General features: G+C 42.5%; 1 protein-coding gene across 1 annotated transcript in view; it reads right to left on the minus strand.

The window, feature by feature from the left end:
* The window catches only part of CFTR (CF transmembrane conductance regulator), a 1,002,572-nt gene that overhangs the window by 753,264 nt on the left and 222,734 nt on the right, over positions 1-26,574 (minus strand). Inside the window, exon 4 of the mRNA XM_069228908.1 lies at positions 15,369-15,584. Within this exon, the coding sequence (XP_069085009.1) occupies positions 15,369-15,584 (216 nt within the window). The remainder of the gene's footprint in view (positions 1-15,368; positions 15,585-26,574) is intronic.

Consider the following 26,574-nt stretch of genomic DNA (forward strand, 5'->3'; position numbering starts at 1 on the left):
TTCTGATTTTTCTTATAGTTCACAAAAGTTAAGTCAAGGTGAAATGTTTTTTTGTTCACTCTGGAAGTTAATATTGCTGCAGATCACCTTCGTAGGCTTGTTATTTGAGAGTATATCTCCTGAGCTTTAAATGATTAGGAGATGGTCAGGGTTATATGCAGTTGAAATAATCTATCTGGTTGTTTCCTAAGTCTCTTCTTCATTTTTTACTTTCAGAATTTGAGATGCAAGGGATTGTGTTATTATCCTGATGTAGGGTTTCATTGTGTCCCCAATTAGTTTGGATGAGTTCAGCAACTTCTGTTTGCAAGTAGTTAATATAGATGTTCACGCAAATATATTTTGGGAAGTAATACTGGTGCCAATTATTTTACAGATGTTTTCCTCCCATTGAAGCGAGATGGCTGAGTGGGTGGAATGTAAAAGACAGATGAGGCAATCTAAGCACCAGGAGGAGGAGAAAACAGGTGACAATGTGTAGTACATCACAACTGGGGTGAAAAATATGGTTGGTGTAAAACCTAAAAATAATACCAATTAGGCTTCCAAGTTCTTTCAAATGGATACTCGGAGACATGGTAATGAAAGAAGTAGCAGACACCATGACAAAGTTGTACCCGGTGGATTAACAGAAACAATCCAGTGTTAAATGAAAGGCACACGTGGCAACAGCAGTAATGTCACTACCACCATAGACGATAAGAAAGTGAAAGAGAGATGCACCAACCTCAAAAACAGGATCTACCTAAAGGGTGGTAATGATGATGAAGTTACGAACATAAAACCCAACATTCTCCCTACATTTGTCTCTAATTGCATCAGCTTCCACAACAACACTTTTTTCTGACACCAGCTGTAACAACACCACAGCCAGATAGCTTCAGGATGACACTGTACCCAGAATATGACGATGCGCAAGTCTCAAGTAAATGATATAATTTCCATAGAAGGGCAGTTTAAACAAGTTTACAATCTATCAGCTCTTCAACTGGAGATCTGCAAGACAATTTGAAACAAAGCTGTAATGGACAAAACAAGAGAGAGCCTAATATCTCTCAGAGCACTCTCAGGGAACTCAACAAATCAGCCGCCAACTAAATGCAGCATGAATTTGCATACTCAAAGTGTCTGTGAAAATGAGTTGGAAATTACAGCAGAAGAGGAAGAAGATTGATTAACTATCTATTCCTAAAACAACTCTTCAATTTTCAAATGCAGTAGGCCTCAATGTGGATTTCCCATCTCAAGTAAGGAAGACAAACTCTCCCAGCAAAAAGAATAATAAGCAGAGGGAAGAGAGTGAGAGGAGGAGTGAGCGCATTGGGTCATGCTGGTAAGGTCATGGGTTGAGGAATGAAAGGCGGCAGTGAAATGGTGGCTTAAAGGATGGAAGGCAGAAATGTTCCCAACCCTGGTAGAAGAGGATCTTTCTCAAGTTTGTGATGGGTTCTGCCCAGTGCTGTAGTGCTGGATTTCAGAAGCAGGCGTTAACACAGTATTTTTCTCCCAACAGAAAGACAGGATCCCCTGTCTGTGCCTCCTGAAGAGTGAAAGAGGCCAGAGGAGAAACACCTGAAGTTGAGGTTGTGAGGACTTTAGAGGTGGTGTAGACTTTGGGGAGTGAAAGGGAGATTGCGGAGATGAAAGTGAATATAATACAAAAGTACTGGAGTGTGCAAGGATCAGGATTGGTGAGATAGAGCTATGAGACATCTATGCAGAAGAGAGATAGTGGTGCAAAACCAGCTATTAGCAGAATGGGAAGGAGCTGAGCACTGAGCAGGAGCCTCCACGAAGGAACATGTTGAGTTCTGTTCAGAGCATGGCACAAAAGTGTCAACAACGAGGGGGAACATAGAAGATCTGAGAGAATGACAGGGAACTATGTGCTTCATCAGATTGTTATTGGTGTGAAAAAGGGTTGTGTGACAGCACTGGAAAATGAGGAAACAGGTAAATGGGGTAGAGTCATCAAGGGAGAGCTTGTGCTAGGGGCACTGTGACAACAAATGTTATGATGTGTTATAAGTACCTATGGCTGGAATGGCATCCAAAAGGTTTGTGAGTGCCATCCAGCTGAGACAGCACTGCCTGAGATAAGACAAAAAGGCACTGCAAAACAGCTGAAACACCATGTTGGGTATTACTAATCATCTATGGTTTGAATTGTTGGTGGCTATGAAAGATAGTGTACAAGCAGATTAATTTATTGAGGTGTGTTCTGGAGTGTATTGTACTGCTATGGTGAGGAGATTTCGTCCTGAACTGGGAGGATCACTCCATGGAATTAGAAAAGCTGGAAATGAAACCGTGTCTACAGTGAATAGCACCATCCCACCTAGTGGACACACTCCACATTGCTTGCTTAGTAATTTACTTCTTTGTTCCATTTTGTGTATACCAAAACTTTAATGGAGTAGGGATGTTAGAGAGCAAGGGGTCTGGTTTTAAAAATGTTTGACAATCAGTGAAAGAGTCCTGTAGTACTATACTTAGCTGCACGTGATAGGTATGTGTAAAATGTAGAACAAAATATGAGGAGTGAAGTGCTCAGACAAAATGAAAGCTTAAGGAAACCTAATAAAGGCATGTGGTAGAAGATGTGCAAACACAATCTACTCTTGGAATGGGGGAGGCTCAAGCGTGTCTAGAAATAGTTGGAAAAGTAGCCAGCAAGGGGGAGGTTATCAATTGTTTTATGGCCCTTCTAGAAGAAAAGCTAATTATATCCCCATCACGGTACATCTAAAGACATTTCTGGGTGAATGTTGGTTGCTTTCCCATGAGCAATAGTCAGAAGACATTTTAGAATATGGTTTATTAGCACTGGAATACTGCATTGTCGTATACAATAACAATAATGAAAGTCATCTGGAATTGTGTGTTGGGGCAGAAATGGCCAAGTGCCACATCTAGTCAGCTTAAACCTTCTGCCTGTCCATCAAGATGATGTTGGCTGCTTGCGGTTTGAGGAATACAACACTTATGGCCAAAGAATTGCTTTTATTTCATACATAATGTTTCCAGCTATTCGCCCATTTTCCAACCGCTTCTGCAGAGAATTGTGGCATGGGTTATAGGCATGATGTCCTGTCTGTAGGTACAGCAGGTTGCCTGCCATACTCTGCCTGATGTATTTGAAAACTTGGCAATGGAGCTTTGGATTCTTTCAGCACCAGAAAAAAGCTGAGGACCAAGCAACAACATTGCCTTTCTTGAAAATTGAATTATGCTCAATTAAAATAGTATCTTGCCTGCCAAAGGCAACATAAGTACAGTGATTATGATGGTTGCACAGAAGATGAAAAGGTATTTCCACCACTAGGAAGCACATGAAGTGGGGTCATCTGGTCAGTCTTTCTGCAAGAATATTCTTTGTGCCCTGAAGGAGACCCAGAAGCCTCATCACTGAGAGTTGATTGGTAGATTGGTGTGATTCAAACCTGGGCAGCTGCTTATGTCACTTATGCACCCTGTGCAATAACTTCAACTGTACTAGCTGTACCTCCAGTCTCAAAATCACCTCTTTGGGTAACGTTTATGCATTTTCTCAATCTTCGTCTGATATCAGGCCTATATCAACAGACAACTTATACCATAGTTTGAGTGACCATTCGGGTGCATTATTGATCATCATCTTATTTATGGTACAAATAGCCTTTTCATTAAGTAGTTCTGAGAAAACGATGCGCTGCTTTCTGGAGCGGTCCTGCATACTACATAATGTACCAGCGTATCCATCCATGTCATGTCTCACTGTGTACACTGATATGCAGAGAGGTCTCCAGGATAAACTCCACACGTAGACTCGTGAAGGACTTCACACTTTTCACATCCCAGATATTACTCATCTTCAAAATCCTAATCAAGTTCCACCTGCAGAAGCCCCACTGATCCCATGAGCAGCAGAATTCCAAAGTGGGGTCTCCAGTGTAATCACTACTTTCCATGCAATCCCAGCTTTAGTAACCTTACAAACCAACACCATAGTTTTAATTGTAGCAGGGACACAGGATCATCCTGGAAATCATCCTGGAAATACCCTCTCATCACCTTGACATGTCTATTAAATGTCAAAGAAGGTTCCTACTGAGAGAAAAACGCTCAACAATTCAACACCAATAGCCGAGATGCCCTTCTATTTTCAAATATTAGGGGGTGCAGAGTACAACCATAGCCTCTAGATAATGAAGAACTCTTCAGAGATGAAAAACGGAGTGTTTTGTAGGATGTGCAGGAACTTTGGTAGTAAAATCACTGTGCACAGTGCAGATTTCCCCAAAACGGCAAGAGAGATGTTCCTCCAAAGAGACACATCCTCCCTAAACCTCTTCAGGAGATCTGATATATTCCTTTGCTTAAATGCTCACAATTGTGCCACACTGTAGAAATGCAATATTGCATTTAAGGTGCAGCAAGGACATTCAAGTGTGCTGCTGGGTAGAAATTAAATATTGTGTATTTAAGCAGCAGAGTGCTATTAAATGTCAAGTAATAATATCAATACTCCCATGGCTGATGATCCTTCTCATTTACAGTGATTAAGATTCAATGACCAGAAGTCCCCATCCAGATCCCTCTAGGAATATTGAAGCTGGGTGATGGAGGCTGCTCCAGCTACTAGAATTGTCATTAGTGCATCAACAAGATGAACATACTGAGAGACACGGGGGAAGCCTTTTGAGAATGGGACTGCTTCCTGGAATTCCTCTGGCAGAACAGAGCAAAGAATTGAGAAGATTACAAGTTTTTGTGTTACAGTTGACTGATGTGAAGTTGCTTTTGCTAACATTTGCTGCAAAACTGGTAGGCATAACTATTCTTAGCAAATGGTGTCATGGCTACGAGCCCACAGAGGATGAATTTAAGTTAGATAGCTCATGTAGGGCCTAGGCAAAAAACACAGACGAGAGATTTCTTTGGGTCAGCTAGTGCAGGAATTCTTATGTGGATAGGGAGCATTTGTTTTTTTCCGTCACCCCAGATGGATGGGATGGTAAGTTGGACTTGACAGGATTCAAACTCATTACCAGAAAATCATAGCAAACGTAAGCCATGAATTTTCAACCCACTTAGCCATCTGATTGATAGCACATTGCTAATCGATCCATTGTGAAGTGAGAGACTCTCTAGCCCTGCTTAAGAAAAACCCTTTTCCAATTAAGGTTTAGGTGACAGCAAATGTATAATGAGAGATGAAGGTTCCACCCACTTTCTATTGAGAACAGAAATGTTTGTCAGCATGCTTATGCAGTTTACATATATGTCCAATGTTGTAATAAAAAGGAATCATGTAACCTAATTACCCACACATTGAAGAAAGACACAAGTGGCATCATGTTATTTTTGTTTTCTAGCTGGTTCAATATCACTTTTTGTCCTATATCTCAACTGCCTCAGGGCCCAGTTTTAGTCATCAACCAAGAAGCAAAGCAAAGGCATTTTGAGTGGGTGGTCCACCTTCCCCTGGTGACATTCTTGCCCTCTTGTTTCCATTCCCTGTCAAAGAAGGCCTATTTGTCGGATTTTCTCAGGATGATTTCCACATTGGAAGATGCCCCAGTTGGCTCCATGAAGGTTCCCTTTCACTTTCAGACCATGGCAGACACCTTACATCCTTTTCCCACCGACCCTCTCCTTAGCTATGATGCTGACACTAATGTGTTTTCAAAATGCAACAGTAACCAAAGTCTGTGGTTGTGTCAGGGATTTAGAAAATGCAGGACAATCTGTCAGGGACACTGGCAGAGTTCAGGACAAGGCAAGGTAGCAGGATCGTGCTTGCACTATGCTGGGACAAAGGCTTTCCAGAGAAGGGCTAAATATAAACCAGAGAGTACCTGAAGACTGGTAGGAAAACAGGACAGAAGCTGAATACTGAAGCAGGTTGAAACAGGCAGTGAATATGGACCTGGGGACTCTGCAGTGGAAACTATGAATATAACATGAGTAAAAATAACAGCAAGGTGAAATCAGAAAATGACCCACAAACTATTATAAATTATAATTTGTCTGCTTCTATGAAGTAATCTTTCTGTGAGGTGAAAAAATTTACAAGAAGACAAGGGCAGATTAAACTCACAGAGCTCTGGGAAATGCCCAGTAGCTCCTATGGAGAAAGAGAGTTGGGTGGTCCTCTGTGCCAAAGTCAAATGTACTGAAGTCTAACTGGCACACTTGGAAGCAATTAAATTCAGAGTAATAACACACAAAAGAACAAAGGGGAACAGTGAAAGGTACAAAGAAACAGGAAGTGGTCTCAGGGAAAAGCTGGACTGGAATAAGGGTCAAGGTCAGGACTGGAATACACAGAACTGTGAAAATTGTGAATCTGCACCCTAATTAAGGCAGGAAAGGAATATGCAGAAAGAACAAGAACATGGAATACAAGACTAGAAATCTGCATATGCAAGGCAGAACTTGTTGTAAGCAGTCAGACAAGACAAACACTGAAACCAAGAGGCAGAATAAACAAGAGACAAGCAACAGCTACAAATAACTAATCAGAACAGAAACATGAAATTGAACAACAATGGAAACAAAAATCGTAAGGATAGCCTGGGTTATAGTAGTAGGGTCAAACAGAGCTCAAGGAGATTCAGCAGCAAGGTCAGTTGCAAGTCCCTGCACTCGGGGCTCACCAAGCAAAGACAGCAGGAGGCTCAAGGGGAGGAACACATATGTAGGGAGAGAGCTGGGTGCTATGGATCAATGAGGTGCAAGGAATCAGGGAACTACCAATGAAAAGAAGGGAGAACTGGGGCTTAAAAAGGGAAAGAGTAGCATAACCAGGACAGAAAAGACATGAGACAGGAAAACCAGGAATGGACTAATGGTCGTAGCCAAGAGAGTGAAAAGTCCAAAAGGGAGGTATGTAAAAGTCAAAAAGGCCATGGGATACATGAATCAAGAGAGAGAATAGAGCAGCACCACCAGGACATAATTGGGAAAGGATTTAGAGATATAAATTACTACAGGAACCATGATCCATGAGGATGGTAGTGCGGACATCTGGCCTCGAGTACAATGTTGTGCTGGAAATGCAGTCTTGGAAAGAGCACTGTCCTATTTTGGTTTAACATCCTAATCCCACAGGATCCTCGTGAGTGCCACCTGATGGCAGGATGGCGGAATTCTGACAGGAAGCAGAAAAATCTGAAATCAAGAACTGTTTGAAACACTATTGGCTCTTTGGTGGACTGTAACTATTCTAGGTTATCCTTGATGGAGCTTTGGTTTGGTTTGAGAAGTATGTTAGCCTACAGGCCTTGAATTGCAAGCTTCACATCAGGGTTGTTCATATTACTGCGATCGTTTGTTGGGAAAGATGTGGTCAGGGTCACACACAGGTAGCTCTCCTGGTATTTGTCTGATGACACCACTGTTCTGTTGTAATTATGCTACAGTGATGAACATTAACTTTATTGTCCTATTTGATTGTTTCTATGGAACACCATGTACAAAATAACTTGATTTTCTTTACACTTGATGCTGTGAGTATTAGGCTATCACTCAATACTGCCCTTAAGCCAAAGGTGAATATTTCCATCTAATAAACCCTTGAGTTTTTATAATTATGTATGCCTCCCAGGAATGTAGGTGAGACCTATGTAAATAACAAGCCTACGTTTCTGGTCACAAGTGATTGCGCCCTGCCCTCTAACCAACAGGTGAGTTAAAGGGCATAAATGTCAACACCGTTTGCTGTTGGCAAAAACGCACTTTTGGTTAGATTGTTAAACAAGCATGTGAAATGCAATCGGCCTCATGTTAGCTCGAGGTAGAGATATTAGCGTTCTAAATTCCTAAGTGGACTTTTCTTGCCACACAAACTGGAAAAAAATGTAAAACAGTTGACATAAGCAGGCTGATTCAAAGCACCGCTATGAGCGCAAAGAGAGAGACAAAAGGAAAAAGATGTTAGCTGGCAGTCAAAATTATCGACTCGCAGTCAAAGTTATTGACAAAAGTGCAATTCTCCATGTAACAGGGTCGATGACCAAGGTGGTAACAAAACAGCCCTAAGGAGGGACAATCGTAAAGAACTTACCAACGAAAACAAAGGATATTTGAAAGGCAAGCCCATGAATAAGTTATAGTGATGGGCGTGCGGTGGGCGTGGTTATAAGTGCAGATAGACTGCCTATTCTGTCTTGTTAAAGTGAGCATTCTGCGGCCCTCGACATTTTTCACATCACGTTGATAATTACCATCAATAATATGTACTTCTTTTCTATCTCACCTAGGTGACAGATTAGTTTATGTAATTATAAAGTGCAACAATGCCAGAGAATCCCAATTCTAGGTGCCGAACAAGCAATCCCAAATTTAATAGACAAACAAGAAATATATCAAATCAATTAAATATATTGAGTCAATAAAAACGTACAGAAAGAGGAGAAGTCCAGAGCGGTTATAACAGGGACCATCTTTCACAAATACAGCAAATACAGGGGAGTAGCTATTTCTAGTGCAGCAGGTGCAGTGATTCAGAGGCTGAGGTGGCGAGGGGGCCCTCTTTACTCTAATAGTGACTGGATTTCAATACCCAACCTGCTAAGGGGGGGGGCTATTTTCATTGCTTTCCCATGGCACGTGATATTTTTCTTCATGAAACTGGGCCAAACACAAGCTCTTGAAACTTTAAATACTTTATTGGTGTTGAGAGTAAACGAGGTAGGACATATAATTAATGATCACTATACAATGTGCCCTTCCCTATGCTGTGAGACTATGGCCCTCATTACAACCCTGGCGGACGGCAGTAAAATGGAGAAATGTACTGCCATCAGGCTGGTGGTACATTTTCCCCATATTACGTCATGGCTCAAGCCAAACCGCCAATGTACCACTCCGCCTGCCACGGCAGCAGCAGCCGCCGGCAGTCTCCAACCAGGCGGCTGTCACTAGCCCGCCGCCGGGATTATGACCCCACCTACCGCCATTGTTTTCGTGGCTTCCTTACCGCCACGAAAACCATGGTGGTAGGCACTATCAGTGACAGGGAATTCTTTCCCTGTCGCTGATAGGGGTCTTCCCTGCACCCCTTCCCCTCTTTTCCCCCACCCCCCTCCTGCTCCAGACCCCCCAACATACACGCACCTTCACGCACCATCGAACACACACATATACACACTCATACCCACATTCCTCCACGCATGCATACATCCATTCACAAACACATCCCCACACAATTACATACATACATGCACACACGCACTCACACATCCATACATGCACACTCGCATCCATGCACACACAAACATACACACACATATACACACACAACACCCCTCACCCCCCTCCCCTGTCGGAGCACCCAACTTACCTGATTTCAGGGAGTCCTCTGGCAGGAGACGGGACGGGTCGCTGCTGCCATCAGCAGCGTCCGCCAGCAGAACACCGCCAGACCGTATCATGTGTCATGATATGGTCTGCAGCAGTCTACTGGCGTGACGCTGCTGCTGGCAGCAGCGCCTCCTTACTGCCATCTGCCGGCATGGCTGCAGCTGGAATTCTGCCATCCTTATGCCAGAATTCTGGCTACCGTCATAATTTGCCGGCAGGTGGTAGCCGCAGCAACAGTATTTTGACGGCCGTCGCCGCAGCGGTAGGCGGTTTGTACCGCCAATGTTATAATGAGGGCCTTAATCTACTTACTTATGAGTTGTAAATTGAACATTAGAACACGTTCTAATGGGACATGGAGGGACCCAGAACACAAACAAAGCATTTCAAAGAATGTGATGACAATGTTAACACTATTCAGTGTTACAGGTTTAGTCGGAAGCTTGTTGAAAGGAAGTTGGTAAATAGATTGAAAGGATGATTTGTTTTCATTGCATCAAGAAATGTATGCTGCATTTGTGTGAAAAGAAATTCTTTACAGCCTTCATTTACAATGAATAGACAGTTAGGGGATATCCCAGGGGCGACTCATTACAAATATATTAAATTCATACCATATTTTAAGGCTATTTTAACATGAAGGGAACAAATGAATAAACCACCTGTAGCAGCGTTCTTACACCGAACAATGACAGTTATGCAGCTAAATATGCATAGATTGATATAGATAATTTTATTTATTTAAAGCATCGACTTACCAAAACTGTAAATCCTTTGTTTGATGCAAAAAATATTAAAAAAGGAAGTTACAATAGGTTATGCAATTTAATCCATAAATATTTGAATTCTTATTTTTGGAAGATTTCATTATTGCTCTACCACATCTTTGTAGTGGGCGTTTTGTATGGGCATTGAACATTCAATAGACTTTATCCATCATTTACCTCTGGAGTGTATCTTCTTTGTGCTGGTGGCCTTCTTGTGTATATAATGTTTATATGATACATGAGTGGCAGCACTACTGCTACAGAATTCAGAGAACAATTTCCACAGCACATGCAACCTCACTTCCGATATGAAAATAACAAATATATACGTTGTAACAACACATGCGGGAACCACGCATGCCTGAACAACGCGGTCAGAACAACGACTGCGTTGTTACCACTAATGCCTTTACCATGAACGCCTTAACAACACTTTTTTGTTGTAAAGGCATTCCTGGTAAAGGTATACGTGGAATGGCATGCATGGTTCCAGCATGCAACCCCTTTAACCCCCCACCCGCCCCTATAACTACCGTGACCCCCCACCCTACCCCTAACACCTAAAACTACTCTGACCCTCCACCCCACCCCAAAAACTAAAATTACCCCGACCTCCCCACCCCTGCCCCTAAAACTACCATGACCCCTACCCCCCTTAAAACCTAAAAGTACCCCGACCCCCCACCCCCACCCATTAAACTACTGTGACCCTCACCCCTGCCCCTAAATCCTAAAACTACCCCGACCCCCCAACCCCGCCCCTAAAGCTTAAACTATCCCGACCCCCACAAGCCCCTAAAACCTAAAACTACCCCGACCCCCCTCCCTCGCCCCTAAAAACTAAAATTACCCCCACCCTGCCTTTAAAACCTAAAATTATCCCGACCCCTACCCCCGCCAATAAAAACTAAAACTACTCCCACCCTGCCCCTAAAACTACCTCCCAACCCTACCCCGGCCCCACTTACCTGACCGCTTCCTCTTCGATTTTGAGTCTGTTTTCCTCTGCCTTAATCACGCATGTTCGCTGTTCAGACATGCATGGTTAAGGTAGAGGAAAACAGGGTCGTTGTTCAGGAAAGCGTTGTTCTGCTTTAGTGGACAATGCCCGTCGTTGTTCAGCAGTCGTTGTTTAAGCAGCTTCCCGAAAATAACATCACTGCTGTTGCAACAAATGATTAATGGCTGCCCTCACTAAATTGTCTAATTTAGTGGCATCAGCCTATTTGCAAAATCAGATCTAACACAGCCCCCAGCAATGCAGTGCACAGAAGTTTGGAGCTTCCATATATGACAGGACGTCAGATATGCTATGATTAAACATGCTGCATACGATGTAGATAGCCGGCATTATCAGTCCAACTCCGAGCAATCCAGGGCCTTTAAAAGAACAACCTGCAGCCTTATGTCTCAACGTTTTCACTAACGTCCTGTCTAGCGCGCAATAAGTACATTATGAATTATGTGTCATGATACAATTATAGGCACCCGGGCACAGAGCCAAAAAATGTGGTAATGCATGCAGACCAATGCCTGCAATTTTTGTGTCATTTTCATTAATTGGGATTCACAAAAGTGCAAAATGTACGTTAGGGAAATATATGACTGTGCCAAACTTTGTGTCCAATGCATGTTCCACCTCACAATATGTCTGTGGACCCAGAGATCCTGACTTGATGTGATTAGGAATTACAAGCACTGATGCAGCTTTTTCAGCCCCTCTCTGACAGTTCTGGGTTGAAATATGTGGTGAAACATTTTCCTAGCTCTATGTAACAGTTATAGTTGTGGTATCCACGCTGGTGTTATGCATATTACATCAAGTACAGTAAGAAAACATTTTAATAGTCGGCATCCTTGTTCACGTGGAAGATTCCATTCCATTCCCTTGATTGTGCCCTCTCTGTCAATTCAGACTCAGTTGGCTGGTCCTGAAGTGTGGAGAGTGAGGGAATAAGCCATGGAAATTCTGAGGCAGTTGAAGGAAGGAGGATCAATGAGTCCTTAGGCAAATATTTAGACTCTTTGACCCTCATTCGAAGAGCAGCACAAAGTCAGAAATCAGAAAACAGGCACAGGGGTGCATCTGACTTCCATTTCTGAGATATGTAAAATTACAAAGCACCCACAGAATTTCCTAACACAAATTTCTCCAGGCTGAAACTATGTGGAGTAAAAAGTCCCAAATTTTCAGTTTGAAGCTTGCATTTTGGTGTTGTGTGTAAAGGACAGAGAGAAGTTCTTAACTTGTCTTGCACTCAGTAGTGTGGTACTGGGAAGACGTGTGAGGGAGCATGTGTTCAGCTTACACTGACTCGACAGCTAGAAGCACTTTAGAAAAAACACAGAATTTATATCGTGCAAGTCCCTTCCGGGAGTAATTAGCCACTGGGGCTCTATTAAGCAGCCAGGGCATATGTTATCTTGAGTTGGGAAGGGGCAAGAGCAGTACTCATGCAGCCTTTGAGGCAGGGATGATCCCTACTGCTTTACAAATACACCTGCATGAGTTAAGTGATGGAGAAGCAATAATGGCTGGCAACCTGAGCAGAAACTATTATCTAGAAAGTGATATATGCAGATGCTAGTGGATCACTATTACGACCAGCAGCATTTTTTTTACTTGAATTCGTCAACACTGACTTCTTGAGTGGGATCATTACCTTCTTTGGTGAGTATAAAATACAGTAGCAACAGGAGGGAGAAATCAGTTGGTCTTTTTTAACCTTGAAAAAAAGACTCCTCAGAGTTAATATCTGGAGCTGGTGCATGATTGTACGACCAAGAATTGCTAAGTTATGTGGAATGCATGCTGGTTGTTGATCATCCATGTTTAGAAGTTAAATGTTTCTGAAAAACTTTTTTTTTAGTGCTCAAATTTTTTTTATTTCCTACCTGTATTATAGGCCCCAGAGAGAGCACCCATGCTCCTACAACTAGTTGCATATTCTTAACTTTATGGAGCAAATGTTTCTAGGGCTATTTCTTGCTAGCTCAGATGATGCGTCGTCTATATACATGCGTAATTATTTTACTTTTGTCTACTCCCCAAACAACTATGCATCTACTGTGAGTCCCTTTTTACAGTCCTGAGCGCTGATTGTTTGTGTACTTATTACATAAATGCAGTCAGCCTGGGAATTTAGTGAAATTTGAGTTGCCATTATAGGCCTGGGTGAAACTGGTGAAATTTCCTTTGCGAAAAACATGCAAAATGTACATGATGCATTTTGCACTAAGGAAATAGTACACAATTTTGTGTCTAACAAACAACAGTAGCTTGCATTTAGTTTATTCACATTCTTTCTTAGATCCTGCAATAGTATTTTTAATCAAACAAAGTTTCAATTACATAGCATGGTGTGAAGACATACTTTCAGACATTCAACAACTGTAAAAAAAAAATGCAGGCTTCTCTATCTTAAACGTGGTGGATATCTTGTCCACCTTAATACAAGTACCATGGGATATGATGTACCTGTAGTAAGGAGGACGGGATATCCACTACACCTGTGATGGATTAACCAATCCACCAAACTCTAATTCAGGCCCTAAATTGTATTTTCTTCCTTCAGTGTCTCTTAAGTCAGAGGGCACATGTCCTTCCCCTTTTCCAGTCTCTTTGCTCAAAAACAAACATCTGATTTGAGAATATTTGTCTGGAATGCTCTTACAGTCTGATAGAGATCAAATTTTACTAATACATTAGTGGCATAAAAGTTAGTCTATGGCAATTTACAAACCCACCTTCATTTAAAAGCCTGACAGAGAAATTAACACAAGATGTAAAATGTGCATGTTTGAATCATGGTGGACAATGTGGCCTCCATTTGTATTTGACATCACGTTTTGCCATGAAAGATGTTGTGCATTCATATTAGAGTGCCCTACTGACATGAATTAATATTAAAAGTATTATTAATTAGATGAATATTAGAAATGAAGTATATTATGAACATGGATTAATCGTACTTACATTGAATGAAATGGATTTTATTAACAAGGATCACAGGGGTGCAGAACAATAAATGCATATTTAAATTGTTTCTAATATCCTGAGTAATGTTTGCAATTAAATAATTTGCTTTGCATATTTGATTTAAAATAAATAAAAAGGTGCCAAATAGGATTTATGTGTATTAATTGTACTAATGTGCATTTAGGCTTTCTTATCTATACTAGGCCTGAAGATTCATTTTTGCAGCAGTAGGGGAAAATTACATGTTTCCTCTGACCTGAATTAATTCCTAGGTTGCTGACTTATTAGTGGATGCCCTATTGTATTAAAGATCAAGACTTTGCCCAGAGAAGAATTGTGGTTGCTACGTGAGAAGAGTTTAACCCACCCCACCCAGGGACCCAATTTCTTCCAGTGGTGATACACAACAATCATGCCAGCATTTACACAACATTTGATGCTTGTACAAACATCTCCCATCAATTCCTGCTCTGGTGCTCACGAAGGACAACTTAACTCTACCTCTCGTCCCACATTTATTCTCAAATTAAAGCATCAACAAACAGCTCTCTCATCTTAGGGACAAGGTACCAAGATTATTGAAGCTTGAAACCCTCCACTTTGCCATCAGGTTCCTACAATGCCAAGAAAAACATTAAAACCTTGCAAGTCCTCATCCCTCCAATCATTACAAAATGGTTAATGCTTCTAATTAGCCAGATTAAGTTCCTTAGAAAGTAAAGGATGCTACCGCAACCTGTTTCCAAATAAATAGCTGCTGTTGCAGATGTCCTCCTACCTACAGGTCTATCTTGTGCTAAAACTGAAAAAACTGATTGCAACTGTGGTCACTTCTCAACTCTGTGACCACTTGAAATCGAACATCTCCTCAGTGAGTTCCATCGAAATGTCAGTCCTTAGAGTAGAATTATTTACTGCTGGGTATCGGGGCAAGGACTGCTCATGAATTCTCCATAACTTATCTGTGCCTTTGACACTGTAGATCACAAAAGGCATGTCACTCCACTGAAGAGAGTACCAGGAATAAGATATAGTCATCTAGGCAAAACATGACCAAAGCACAATAGCCATAATACATCATCAAGCATAGCTATACATAGTCTGATCTGAGATGATAAACCTAGAACAATATGGTGGATTGCTGGACGACTGGAAATGCTCGTAGGCCATAGAAGTAATGAAATGTATGCTATACAACTGCTGATAACAACATAACATACTGTCTTTTTAATAAGAATAACAAGGTCAATCGTACAGCATTAGGGTGCTATTACCTTTTTGTATATTAAACTAAACATGGCTATTCTCATTTGCATCCCTATATGGTGAAGTCCAAAAATGGCCGGGTGAAGAAGCAACATCCTCACAAAGAAAAGGAGGCACAGCCCTATACCAAGGTAGTAAGCAATTGATCGCTCTGCCGTGTTGTCGGGGTCGTAGGAGGCTATTATTCTTCCCAGTAGCAGAGGCTGCACAGCTTTTGTAACTTCCTGCAAAGAGAGACAAATAATATATATTGACAATGATCAAGAACAGATCCACCATGCATCCAAGCCCCCATCAGTACACGGAATCTGTAATTTTGCTTGGTCCTAGAAATTCATGTACAGCAAACAAAGTTACTAAAGAGGGAACAATTTTCATAGATACAAAGAAAGAAGAGGTCAAGAGAATCCCCAGCTGTCAATTAAGGAGCCCATTGGTATTGCCAAGTACATCAACACTGACACACCTCATGCTTGCTGAAAAAGCTGGTAATGACACGTGTCATTTTATCACCATACCTGACATCACATCACAGGATTTTTCTAAATGTAGGATAGAATTAGGTAAGGTGTTTACAACAAATACAGAATGATACATGCCTTTCATTAAGTGAATAATAAAACGTGACATGTTTCTGATCAAATAACGCTTTTGACTTTGCATCGTCTGGGTGTAGGGCTATCGGAATATGGTTCTGAGTGTTCCACTGGCTCTGCAATAGACCCAGCACTGCAGAATGCACAAGAAATATCCCTTGCAGAACGGTACATTTGAGGCATGCCACATTTCTGACATATGTACTTGGAAATCGGTAAATGGACACGACCTCTCTTCTGATCTATAATTCAGAAGGCCTGATGCAGTATGGACTCACACAAAAGCATGTCGGTATGAACGTTGGCCTGGGTGATTTATTCCCCACAGTATCTTTAATGTAGAGGTACAAGGCATGTAGGTTTCCAATTAGTTGTAATGTCTTCCCTGGCAGCAAAACAGAAACATTCGCAGGTGATTGTAAAGACTTGTGACAGACTATATAAAGCCAAGATAATATCCATAATACAAACAAGGTAAATATTTTATGAAAATTTTCACATTCTAATTGGCATAAGGACACTATCAGCAGGAAAAATGTCTGCTTTCCTCTTACTACCTGGCCAGGAAACAAAGTGATAATGTAGTGGTTATATTATTTAGCATGGAACTGCTATATTTGTGTTATGTCACCCTCATGCATACATCCATCAAAAGTCTTCCATAAACACAATTAAAGAGAGTAAGATCTCTAGAAACAAATTTAATCAACAAAGCATGTATAGAGCACTTCCATCTCAGCCAGAAATCTCCATTCAGAGTTGGCTGGGAAAAATAATTAATTTGCCTTAGAATCGCCCTGTCACAGGATAATCACACTCTGAAACTTACTTCGTCCGAAGGACTAAAGGAAACCATCCTAATACAAATAACCACACTGAGAACAAAAGAAAGATGTAAGATCCTACAGAATCTTCATCAAGTAGAGGTATATGGATTGCTTGATGTCTCTCAGAAAGCTCAACCCTACCTGATCAAATCTACCCTTCACAGACAAAGGAGGCTGTTCATGCTTTTACGAACAGTCTCTCCTAAAATAACTTGTTGAGCAGAAGAGGGGCATTTGCTTCCTCAAAATACCCTTGAGGTAAATTTGAAGTCCTCACCCACTTTTTGTTAAAATGTCCCCTCGACAATGACATCAGGAAGTACACCATTGGTCATATTTTGGAAAAAGAATAATTAAACTCTGACAAGGACAGTGTATTTATACTCCTTAGTGACATCTATCTGGAGGTGTCCAAAAAAGCAGGAAGATACCTGATAAAGAGCTAGAACCTCAGAAAAAAACAAAATGTGCCTACAAGTGAGACTTGGACACCCGAATACACCACAAGGCCACAGTTCCATCCCATGAGGAAAAATCTATACCCAACACCCTACTAGAGCTCATGGATACATGCCGTCTGTATCTGGAAAAGATAAAAAAAATTATTCTTTAAAGTTGCATCTCAAGGGTCTATCTTCGTATTTCTTTCTGTCTCATTCTCAGCTCTCTTTGTCCCTGTGCTCGGTGTCTCTGTCACTCAGTATCTCATTCATACATTTCTTGTCCGAACAGTATATCACACTCTTCCTGTGCTGTCTCAGACTTACACCCTCGCTCTCTTTCTTTCTCACAACCTTTCTCTAACACTTGCATTTTCTCTCTTCTTCCATTTCTTTCCTTTCTTTCCTATTTTAATTGCTCCTTGCATCCCTTCTCCCTCTTTTCATGAAGTATCACCTTCACATCCTCAACTTCTCCCCTCTTACGCTTCTGTAAATCCTAACACCCCTTCTCACCCTTCCCAACCTGAAGGAGTGAGGGAAAGGTATGAGAGTGAATTTTTAGTTTTTTTCTCCAATAAACTCCCTACCAACTCGACCTCTCACCTCCAACCTCAGATCTTCCCTTTTTTGCTGCTGAGTTGAAGAAACCTGTAAATGCAAGGTTCTTTCCCTCCTAGAATGCCTCCCACTCTGATATCAGGCAACAATCACACAGAGCATAAGGAGGAGGTAAGAAGTGGAACTTTATTTTCACTCCTTCCAGTTCTCACTATTTTGTCATCCAAATCTTATTTCTCTCTGTCTGACCGGGACAGAATAGAATTGTATGGAGGGAATATGGGAATCCAACCTTGGAATGTTAATACTTCCTCTAGCTGTGATCCTTTCTTCCGAGTCTCAACAACGAGAATTTGAAAAGGCTTGAGAGGAGAGGGTTGGAGGTAATGAGGCAAGGGATGCCCACCCCATTCCTTCTTCATATCCTTCTTTACAGTGCCAGAAACAAAATGGAGAATTGCTCTTTGGGAATAAGACCAGGGGGAGTAAAACCTTCAATTTGATATGTTGCTAGTATATCGTTCTCAAAGTCAGTGTATGTACATTTGTAGTGCTTTGATATATACATACAGCTTTACAGTGCTCTAACAAAGTAAGTTTGAGGTTTTGCAGAAATACTGATTTCCAATGACAAACTTTGAGTCACCATCCTTCTCCATGATCTTGTCAAACTTTGTGCAGATGCGCAAATAACAGATGATACCTTCGAGAAATTGGGCTGTTGGGTGAGGGAGGTGTGAGCCCTTCTCAAGCAACAGCCACAAAACTAGTCAGGGTGATGTTATGTTATGTTATGTTATTTTTATTTGTACCGCGCACAGCTGCCCCAGCAAAGGGGCGTCCCGGCGCTTTGAGAAGGTAAACACAACACAGCACTAAAAGCGGGCAAAAGAAGACAAAACACAACAGATAAGCTTAGACAAATAAAAAGGTCTTAATAGCCCGCCTAAACTGAAGGAGCTCATCAATGGCCCGGATTTGTGGAGGAAGAGAATTCCACCAACTCGCTGCCAGGACTCGAAAAGAGCGGCCCCCAATTCTGCTCAGCTTAAAGCGCGGAACCACTGCTAAGTTCTGGCCTAACGATCTAAGAGTGCGAGAGGGAACATAAGGAATCAGCAATTTCTCCATGATTTGCGGGGAAGTACCCTTTAAGATTTTAAATGCAAAACAGAGAACCTTAAATCTAATCCTCTGCTGCACAGGGAGCCAGTGGAGAGAGCGCAGAGTATTGGACACCGAACATCGCCTGGGGAGACCAGTCACCAGTCGGGCCGCAGCGTTTTGAACCCGCTGGAGCCGCCGAAATTCTGACTGGTTTATCCCCGCCAGTAGGGAGTTGGCATAGTCCAACCTAGACAGCACTGATGCTTGAACCACCAGCTGTCTTGTAGGTGCATCAAAGAATTTGAGGATAGGTCGAAGTCCTCTGATGATGCCATAGCAAGAAGCCGCCACCTTCTTGGTATGACAGATGAAACTCAGAGAAGAATCAAACCATACCCCCAAGTTTTTTATCTCTGCCGCTGGGAGGGGAGTCACACCCAACTCCGAAGGCCACCATTTATCATCCCACAAAACCACCTGTTTACCAACCACCATAATCTCCGTCTTTTTGGTGTTTAACTGGAGACAGTTGGATTTCATCCAGTTAGCCACTTCCCGCAGACCATCACAAAACCTGGGAGCCTCCAGGTCTGAGTCCCCACTCAGTGTGACCGCCAGCTGCGTATCATCTGCGTAGGATACCATGGTTAGGCCCCACCGCTTGATGACCGCAGCCAACGGTCTCACATACAGATTGAAAAGGGTGGGACTCAGTGAAGACCCCTGTGGGACTCCCTGGTCTAACGGGTAGAGTGACGACTTACCGGGCGGGATCGCTACCTGGAATGACCTATCCATAAGGAAGGAACGAAACCAGTGCAAGGCGGAGCCAGAAACGCCCACCTCCTCAAGACGCCGAATCAGAATTCCGTGCGAGACCGTGTCGAAGGCGGCACTAAGATCTAATAACAACAGTGCCGCCGTCCGACCGGAATCCATCACGGAGCGCAGATGCTCGACCATCGAGAGGAGGGCCGTCTCCGTACTATGACCCGCGCGGAACCCGTTCTGGGTAGGATCAAGAATGTTAAACCTACCAAGGTGGTCTGTAAGAGTGGCATTCACATGGGCCTCTGCTATTTTCGTGGCCCAAGGAAGAAGGGAGATAGGGCGGTAGCTTTCAGGTTTAAGGGGGTCAAGGGTCGCCTTCTTCAGAATTGGCGTAACTACTGCCTGCTTCCATCTAACGGGAACCACTCCAGAAGAAAGAGACAGGTTGATCAAGGACAGTACCGGGGAGCGGCAAACCGGTGCCAGAGTCTTAAGTTGGGCGGGTTTCAACGGGTCAGCCGGAGAGCCAGACTTAATTTTGGCGCTGAGATAGTCAAACATCTCCAGAGATAAGGGGGGTAAGATGGAAAGACATTCCCCCTCACCTAAGGTGCGACCAACCTGCTCTAGCATCAGGGAACCCGTTGGGAAAGTGCGATAGATGGCTTGCACTTTTTCATGAAAGAAAGAGGCCAAACCCTCACAATGTGAATCCGAGCATATTTCCCCTGCAATTACTCTCTTCGCCATCAGGTCCTTTAATACTTTAAAAATAAGTTTCGATGGATTGGTAGACTTCTGAAACTGTTGAGCATAAAAGGAGGCACGAGTTTGACACACTGCCCTGTGATAAATCTTGATTTTAGCAAGATAACATATTTTCAGATCAGAGTCATATGACTTCCTCCATAATCTTTCGGCCTGTCTACAGACCCTCTTAAGAGATGCCAAGGAAGTGTCATACCCCTCTGGTGGCTTGGCACAAAAGCGGTCAAGCTTAACTTAGATGCAATGTGTAAAGTATTTACGCAGAACACAAAAAGCAATAAAGTGACAACACAACACAAGAAAAATCCCAAACAAATTTAGGAAAATGTAGTAAAATGTTATACATTATTTTACACCAAATCAACAAAAATGCAATCAGTAGACCTGGAGATATGCAATTCTAATGATTTCAGGTAAGTATACTGCCTAAAAGCAAAAAGTACCACTCGTGGTCATACAATCATGCCAGGCTGGGGGAAGTCCCAAGTTCAGGGCAACCGTGATGGAGCGTGGTCTGGATACAGGGATCTGGTTAGTCCTGCTGAAAAACTTACCTTCTCAAAGTCTAGCATGAAGAGTCCAACTCAGAGTGGAGGAGTCCGCAGGGATAGGGACAGCATCATGGATGGTAGTCCCAGTATCAAAAAGAGCAGGCTCAGCATCATGGATGGCTGTCACTGTAGCAAAAAGATCCTGTTGGGCATTGCAGACAGTTGTTGCTGGAGTTTCGTATTGCTGGTCGTCACAGGCAGTCACTGTAGTGAGAAGAGTCAGGTTCACCGGAGCTTAATGTAGGTGGATGGTGTGAGCTTGGAGCAAACTTACCCATTTGGGGTCGCAAAGAGCCCAAAACATCAGGGTTTCTCCTTTTATTTCAGGAGGAGCTCAAAAAATGCCAAACCAAGGGTCCAGGACCAAGGAGACACCTTTTGGGGATCAGGAACTCACTCCAGTGAGGCTAGCAGGATTCAGGCAGGTCCAGTTGCAGGACCTGGCAGGTCCAGCACCATAGGTCATCTGGGCTGCTGCAAAGAGGCCTCTAAAACATGTTATGTTCGTGGAACTCTGAACAGGAGGTTAGTTAGCTGACCCTTGGAGAAACTTCAGGTAGGGTAAATGAAGGGAGTAGGTTCCTTCCTCCTTGCCATGGCCCCAGGATGTCTGGAGTAAAAAAACGCTAGTTTGAAGTTCTTTGTGTATGTGCTGAAGCAACTCCTTTGAAGTGGAAGTATGGTAGGTAACAACTCTGCCCTCCCATCAGGTCAGGACAGCCCATCCTGCCAACAGCCAGTCCTTCTTTTTGATACTGTCTGGGAGGAATACATAAAGGCCATCTGCCAACTACACCTAGGCATGTGACCCAGGATACAGACTGCAGGCACCAAATAGGAAAAACAAAACCACCAATTTTCTAAGAGTGGCATTTTCAAAATTGTAACTTAAAATCAGACATTACCATTTAAAATAGTTTTTTAATTACAATTCATTAGAGACCAAATAGGCTGTTCAGAGCCTACTCTGCAGGTGACTGATATGTAAAGGAAGGTTTAGGCTTGACAAAAGATTTATTTGGCCAGGTTGCAGTGGTAGTTTAGTACTGTATATAAGCCTCAATGGCAGGCCTGAGACATGTTTTAAAAGTCTACTTAGGTGGGTAGCACAGTAACTGATGCAGGCCCACTAGTTTAGTTGTGCATGTATGTTCATAGCTAAGGTAGGGTTACCCTTGTAATCCTATAGAATGAGTCACATGCTTACTAAAATAATATGCTGTCACAGAAAGCTGGTGTGAACAGCATACACAAACACTTTTGTGGTGAGGGTAAAATGAAACTGCATGCCGAAATGCATGCATGCTGCATGTTGACACAATATCAAAGTCCCCTCAGGTTTGGCAAGGTCTGGGCTACGAAACAACAAACACAAGTCATTTATAGCCTTATAAAGATTGCATATCTTACAGGTGCAGCAGCCTGATTTACAAACTCACTACAAGAAGGAGGATTATTAACTAGATGGGAAGATTGTATGATGAAATATTGAGCTAAAAAATATTTGCATTAAAAAATAGTGTGGTAAAAACATTGACCACAATAGCATTAAATTTACTTTTCCATAATGTAAAGTACAAAAATATTGTGGTCAAATATAATATGGACCAAAGTATCGACATTGTAATTGTACGTATATTAAATTGCAACTGATATTATTATGATTTCAAATAAATATTGCTTTATGTTTATAGAAATAATATCTTTAAAATGTGTATATAGCATATACATAATATCTCATCATGAAAATATTAACTACAGTTTAAAAATATATATACATTTATAAAAAAGATTTCTATTTGAGAAAAACAATACTTTTCATATTAATTTCTACATGACAGTAAGTTTATTACACACACAAACTTAATTCCTAAATACAATATATAACTGTAATGTATAGTTGCTAAAACACCACATAAGCATATAAATACTGAATCTTTAAAAAAAAAAGTAAACATATATTAAATGTATTCAACCATTATATAGTTTTAAAAATATATAACAAAAATGAATTTTAGTAAGGTACTGAAAGCATTAGAAACATAGTACATCATTTTCAAAACACATATAATTATTGAATCTTTAACGAATATTAAAAAAATAATTTAAATGTATTCAACCATTAATTGGTTTAAAAAATAGATAATAAAAATTCATATTTGTAACATTTGTAAAACATTAGAAACATAGTACATAATGGTATATTAGATATGTTCAAACTCTTTTTAAAAAACTTCCTGAATAATAATATCTAGTAACTTAATGCCAATCCAAACTTCTGAAAAACATAAACCCCTAAACGTAATAAAAGTATTAAATAAAAACTTAAAAAACAAAAATATGTCGGAGGTGCACATTTGCATTTAGAACAATATTTATTATAACTGTTTTTATTGAGTTTGGAAAGCATAACCAACGACAATACAGTGCAGTGCATATCAATGTGAGATATCACAATATCTTTTTGTCACATTTCTGGAGGACAGAGTGAACGTACAATCCTAGACAGGTATCTATAGCACCCACTGCAGCAGTAATTTCACTCAACCTTCCCCCCAGATAGGATTCACATGAAAGCAGTCCTTTCACATATCATGAATAACAGAGACGCAGCCTCACCACAGTTGGTTGTCACCTCTCTGATCTAAGCAAGGGTCAGTTAATCAGCCATCATCATCCGTGCTCCCCTTTGAACTGAACTCTTCCACGCCAGTGAACCGTTCCAGCAGTGCCCCCATGCAATCACATCCGTTAGTGCACCCTCCTCTCTACGTGTTATCTGCATGTATTGTTCATCAGCAGCAGCCCATTCCATTAAATCTCGGATCCAGCAAAGGATTGAAGGGTTCCAGGCACTCATCCAGCCAATGGTCACCCTGCGTTGGCCAGTACCAGAGCCAATTGTGTGAGCTTATATGGAATACTCCTGCCCTGCGGTCTCCGCACTACACCTAAAAGGCATGACAAAGGTGTTACTTATAGCCCCAGTCCTGTTACTACTCTCCCAACCACCTCCCGCCAAAATCTGTGCACCATCCTACAGGACCAAGCCAAGTGTAGAAAGGAGACACTGAATGCGCCACATCTGGGACAGCCAGACCCTCTGGCTGGGTCGATCTTAATAAGACGGTCAGGTGTGATGTATGTCCTATGCACAAAATTGAAGTGTAACAGTTTAAACCTGTTGTTGCATGACACTGGCGCACCAGCGACAATGCCATTGCCCACTCCGTGTCCTCCGTGGGGTCCCCCAGTTGACGCTCCCAGGCCCTAATCGCAACACTTATTGGGCCTGGTTGATCATCTCAAAGGGCTTTATAAAACAGAGTGATCAAATGAGTCCCCTCACCCCTATTTATCAGCCCACTCAACACCGTTGATGCTGGAGGGGCCACCGGGAAACCACACCAGATCTCCCTAGCCATTAGGTTGTCTATGTCCCTAAAGGGGGCTAAGTCCCAAATCTTTAATTCTTTATCAAACGGAGCAAGTTGAAGCACATTCCTAACGGCCTGCCCCCAGATCCAGGCAGTAGTTCTGACCAGGTATGGGACAGGCGACTTAGACCGACTGCCCGACATCAATAGATGTGCAAAGACTTCCCACCCAGCATTCCTACAAATATTCTCTTCTCCCAATTATCCTATTCAGTCATCCACTTTGCAGCATGTTGTAAATGTGCAGCGTAATAATAATGTCTAATATTAGGAATTGCCAACCCTCCCTCTTCCATATCCCTCTGCAGCATCGACAATGCCACCCTACTATGTCGTCCAGCCCACACCAGTGAAATCAACAAGCTGTCTAGACGATTAAAGAGCCGAGCAGATAGCGGAAACAGAGAGATCTGAACCAGGTAAAGACACCATGGCAGAAACACCATCTTAGCCACAGCCGCCCTCCCCATCACTGAAAGAGGTAGTCTATTCCAGAACGAAACAGAGCGCTCACGGCCAGTCACCACTCGTTCTACATTATGTTTTTCATGCAGCGCTATGGTGTGAGTGACCCAATTACCTAAATATCTGACGCTTTCAAGCTCCCACCTGAGCCCCACCCCAGGTAAATCCTCCTGAGGTGCACCACAGAGACAAACTAAAGGGAACAGAAGTGACTTCTTCGTATTCACCTGGAGACCAGACACAGCGCCAAAAGACTCCAACAGCCGCAACAACAAAGGCACCGAAACACTTGGCTCTCGAAGATATACCAACGCATCATCTGCATATAGAGAGACAATGTGGGTAGTCTGCCCCACCCAAATACTCCAAGTTTCCAATTAATCTTGGAGCCAGATCGCCATTGGTTCCATCGCTAAGGCAAAAAGGAGCGGCGAAAGCGGACATCCCTGCCTGGTTCCCCTGGCAATCACCCAGGATTCCGAGAGCTCTCCTCCCACCCGAACACACGCAGAGAGTGCAGTATACAGCAGTCTCACCAGAGCACACAAATGTGGACCAAACCCCATTCCCCGCAGCACCGCCAGAAGGTAGCCCCACTCCACCGTGTCAAAGGCCTTCTCCAGGTCCAATGACACTAGCACCACTTCATCCTCCTCACCCTCAGTTTCATGCAGCACATGTGCCAAGCAACGTAAGTTATAGGTCGTACTACGACCAGGAATAAAACTGCATTGATCATCATGCACCAAGCTCAGGATCACTCCACAAAGCCAAGTAGCCAATATCTTGCACAGGATCTTCACCTCGCTATTCAGCATTGTAAGCGGGCAATAGGAGAAGGGATCACCCGAATCCCCCCCCAGGCTTAAGCATCAAACACATAATGCCTTGGCGCATGGTTTCCGGCAATATACCCCGAACCGGGCCTCCTCAAATACCACCAACAACTTCTCTCACAGGAGGAGGGAAAACGTTTGATGCAGCTCAACCGGGAACCCGTCTCCCCCCAAAGACCTAGATTTTGTCAATGCTTCCACCGCCTCACTCACTTCCTCTACAGTTATCGCATCGTCCAGAGTCTCTATACACTCCAATTCCAACCGCAGAAGCCGCATCCGCTGCAGGAACTCCCCTAAATCGTCATCTGGGAATGGTGCGCCAGCCCTCAATACTGTCTGCAGATGTTCCACCAACATCTGAAGGATATCCTTACAATTGGTAATCGTCACACCTTTGGCATTCCTAATATGTAAGATGGGGGGAAACTCCACTTCCCGTTTCAGGATCCACACCAATAATTTACCAGATTTATCCCCCTCCCTATGCAGGCGCTGTCTATATGCTCGAAGTGTTACCTTATTTAGTGTATCCCAGCAGCTATTAATTGTCTTGTACAACCGGAGTTGCTCCCTCTCAGCCTCTCTTGTTGTTGGTGTCTGATGCTTCAGGACCGCCAACTTATCCTCCCATTCAGTAAGTTATTGTTCCATTTGTTTACGCACCCCACAAGCAGTGCCTTTGCATACCCCTCTCACTACAGCCTTTAGTGCCTCCCATCCTGGGCCCCTAGAATTTGTTGCGTTCCAGTTCAAATCCATATAACCTTTAAAGGCAACTGCCACTTTATCACGACACCCAGCATCTGTCAGAAAACCCATAGGCATGCGCCAGCCATTTGTTAACCTAGTATT

The sequence above is a fragment of the Pleurodeles waltl genome, chromosome 4_1, assembly GCF_031143425.1.
Source record: "Pleurodeles waltl isolate 20211129_DDA chromosome 4_1, aPleWal1.hap1.20221129, whole genome shotgun sequence".
Classification (NCBI taxonomy): domain Eukaryota; kingdom Metazoa; phylum Chordata; class Amphibia; order Caudata; family Salamandridae; genus Pleurodeles; species Pleurodeles waltl.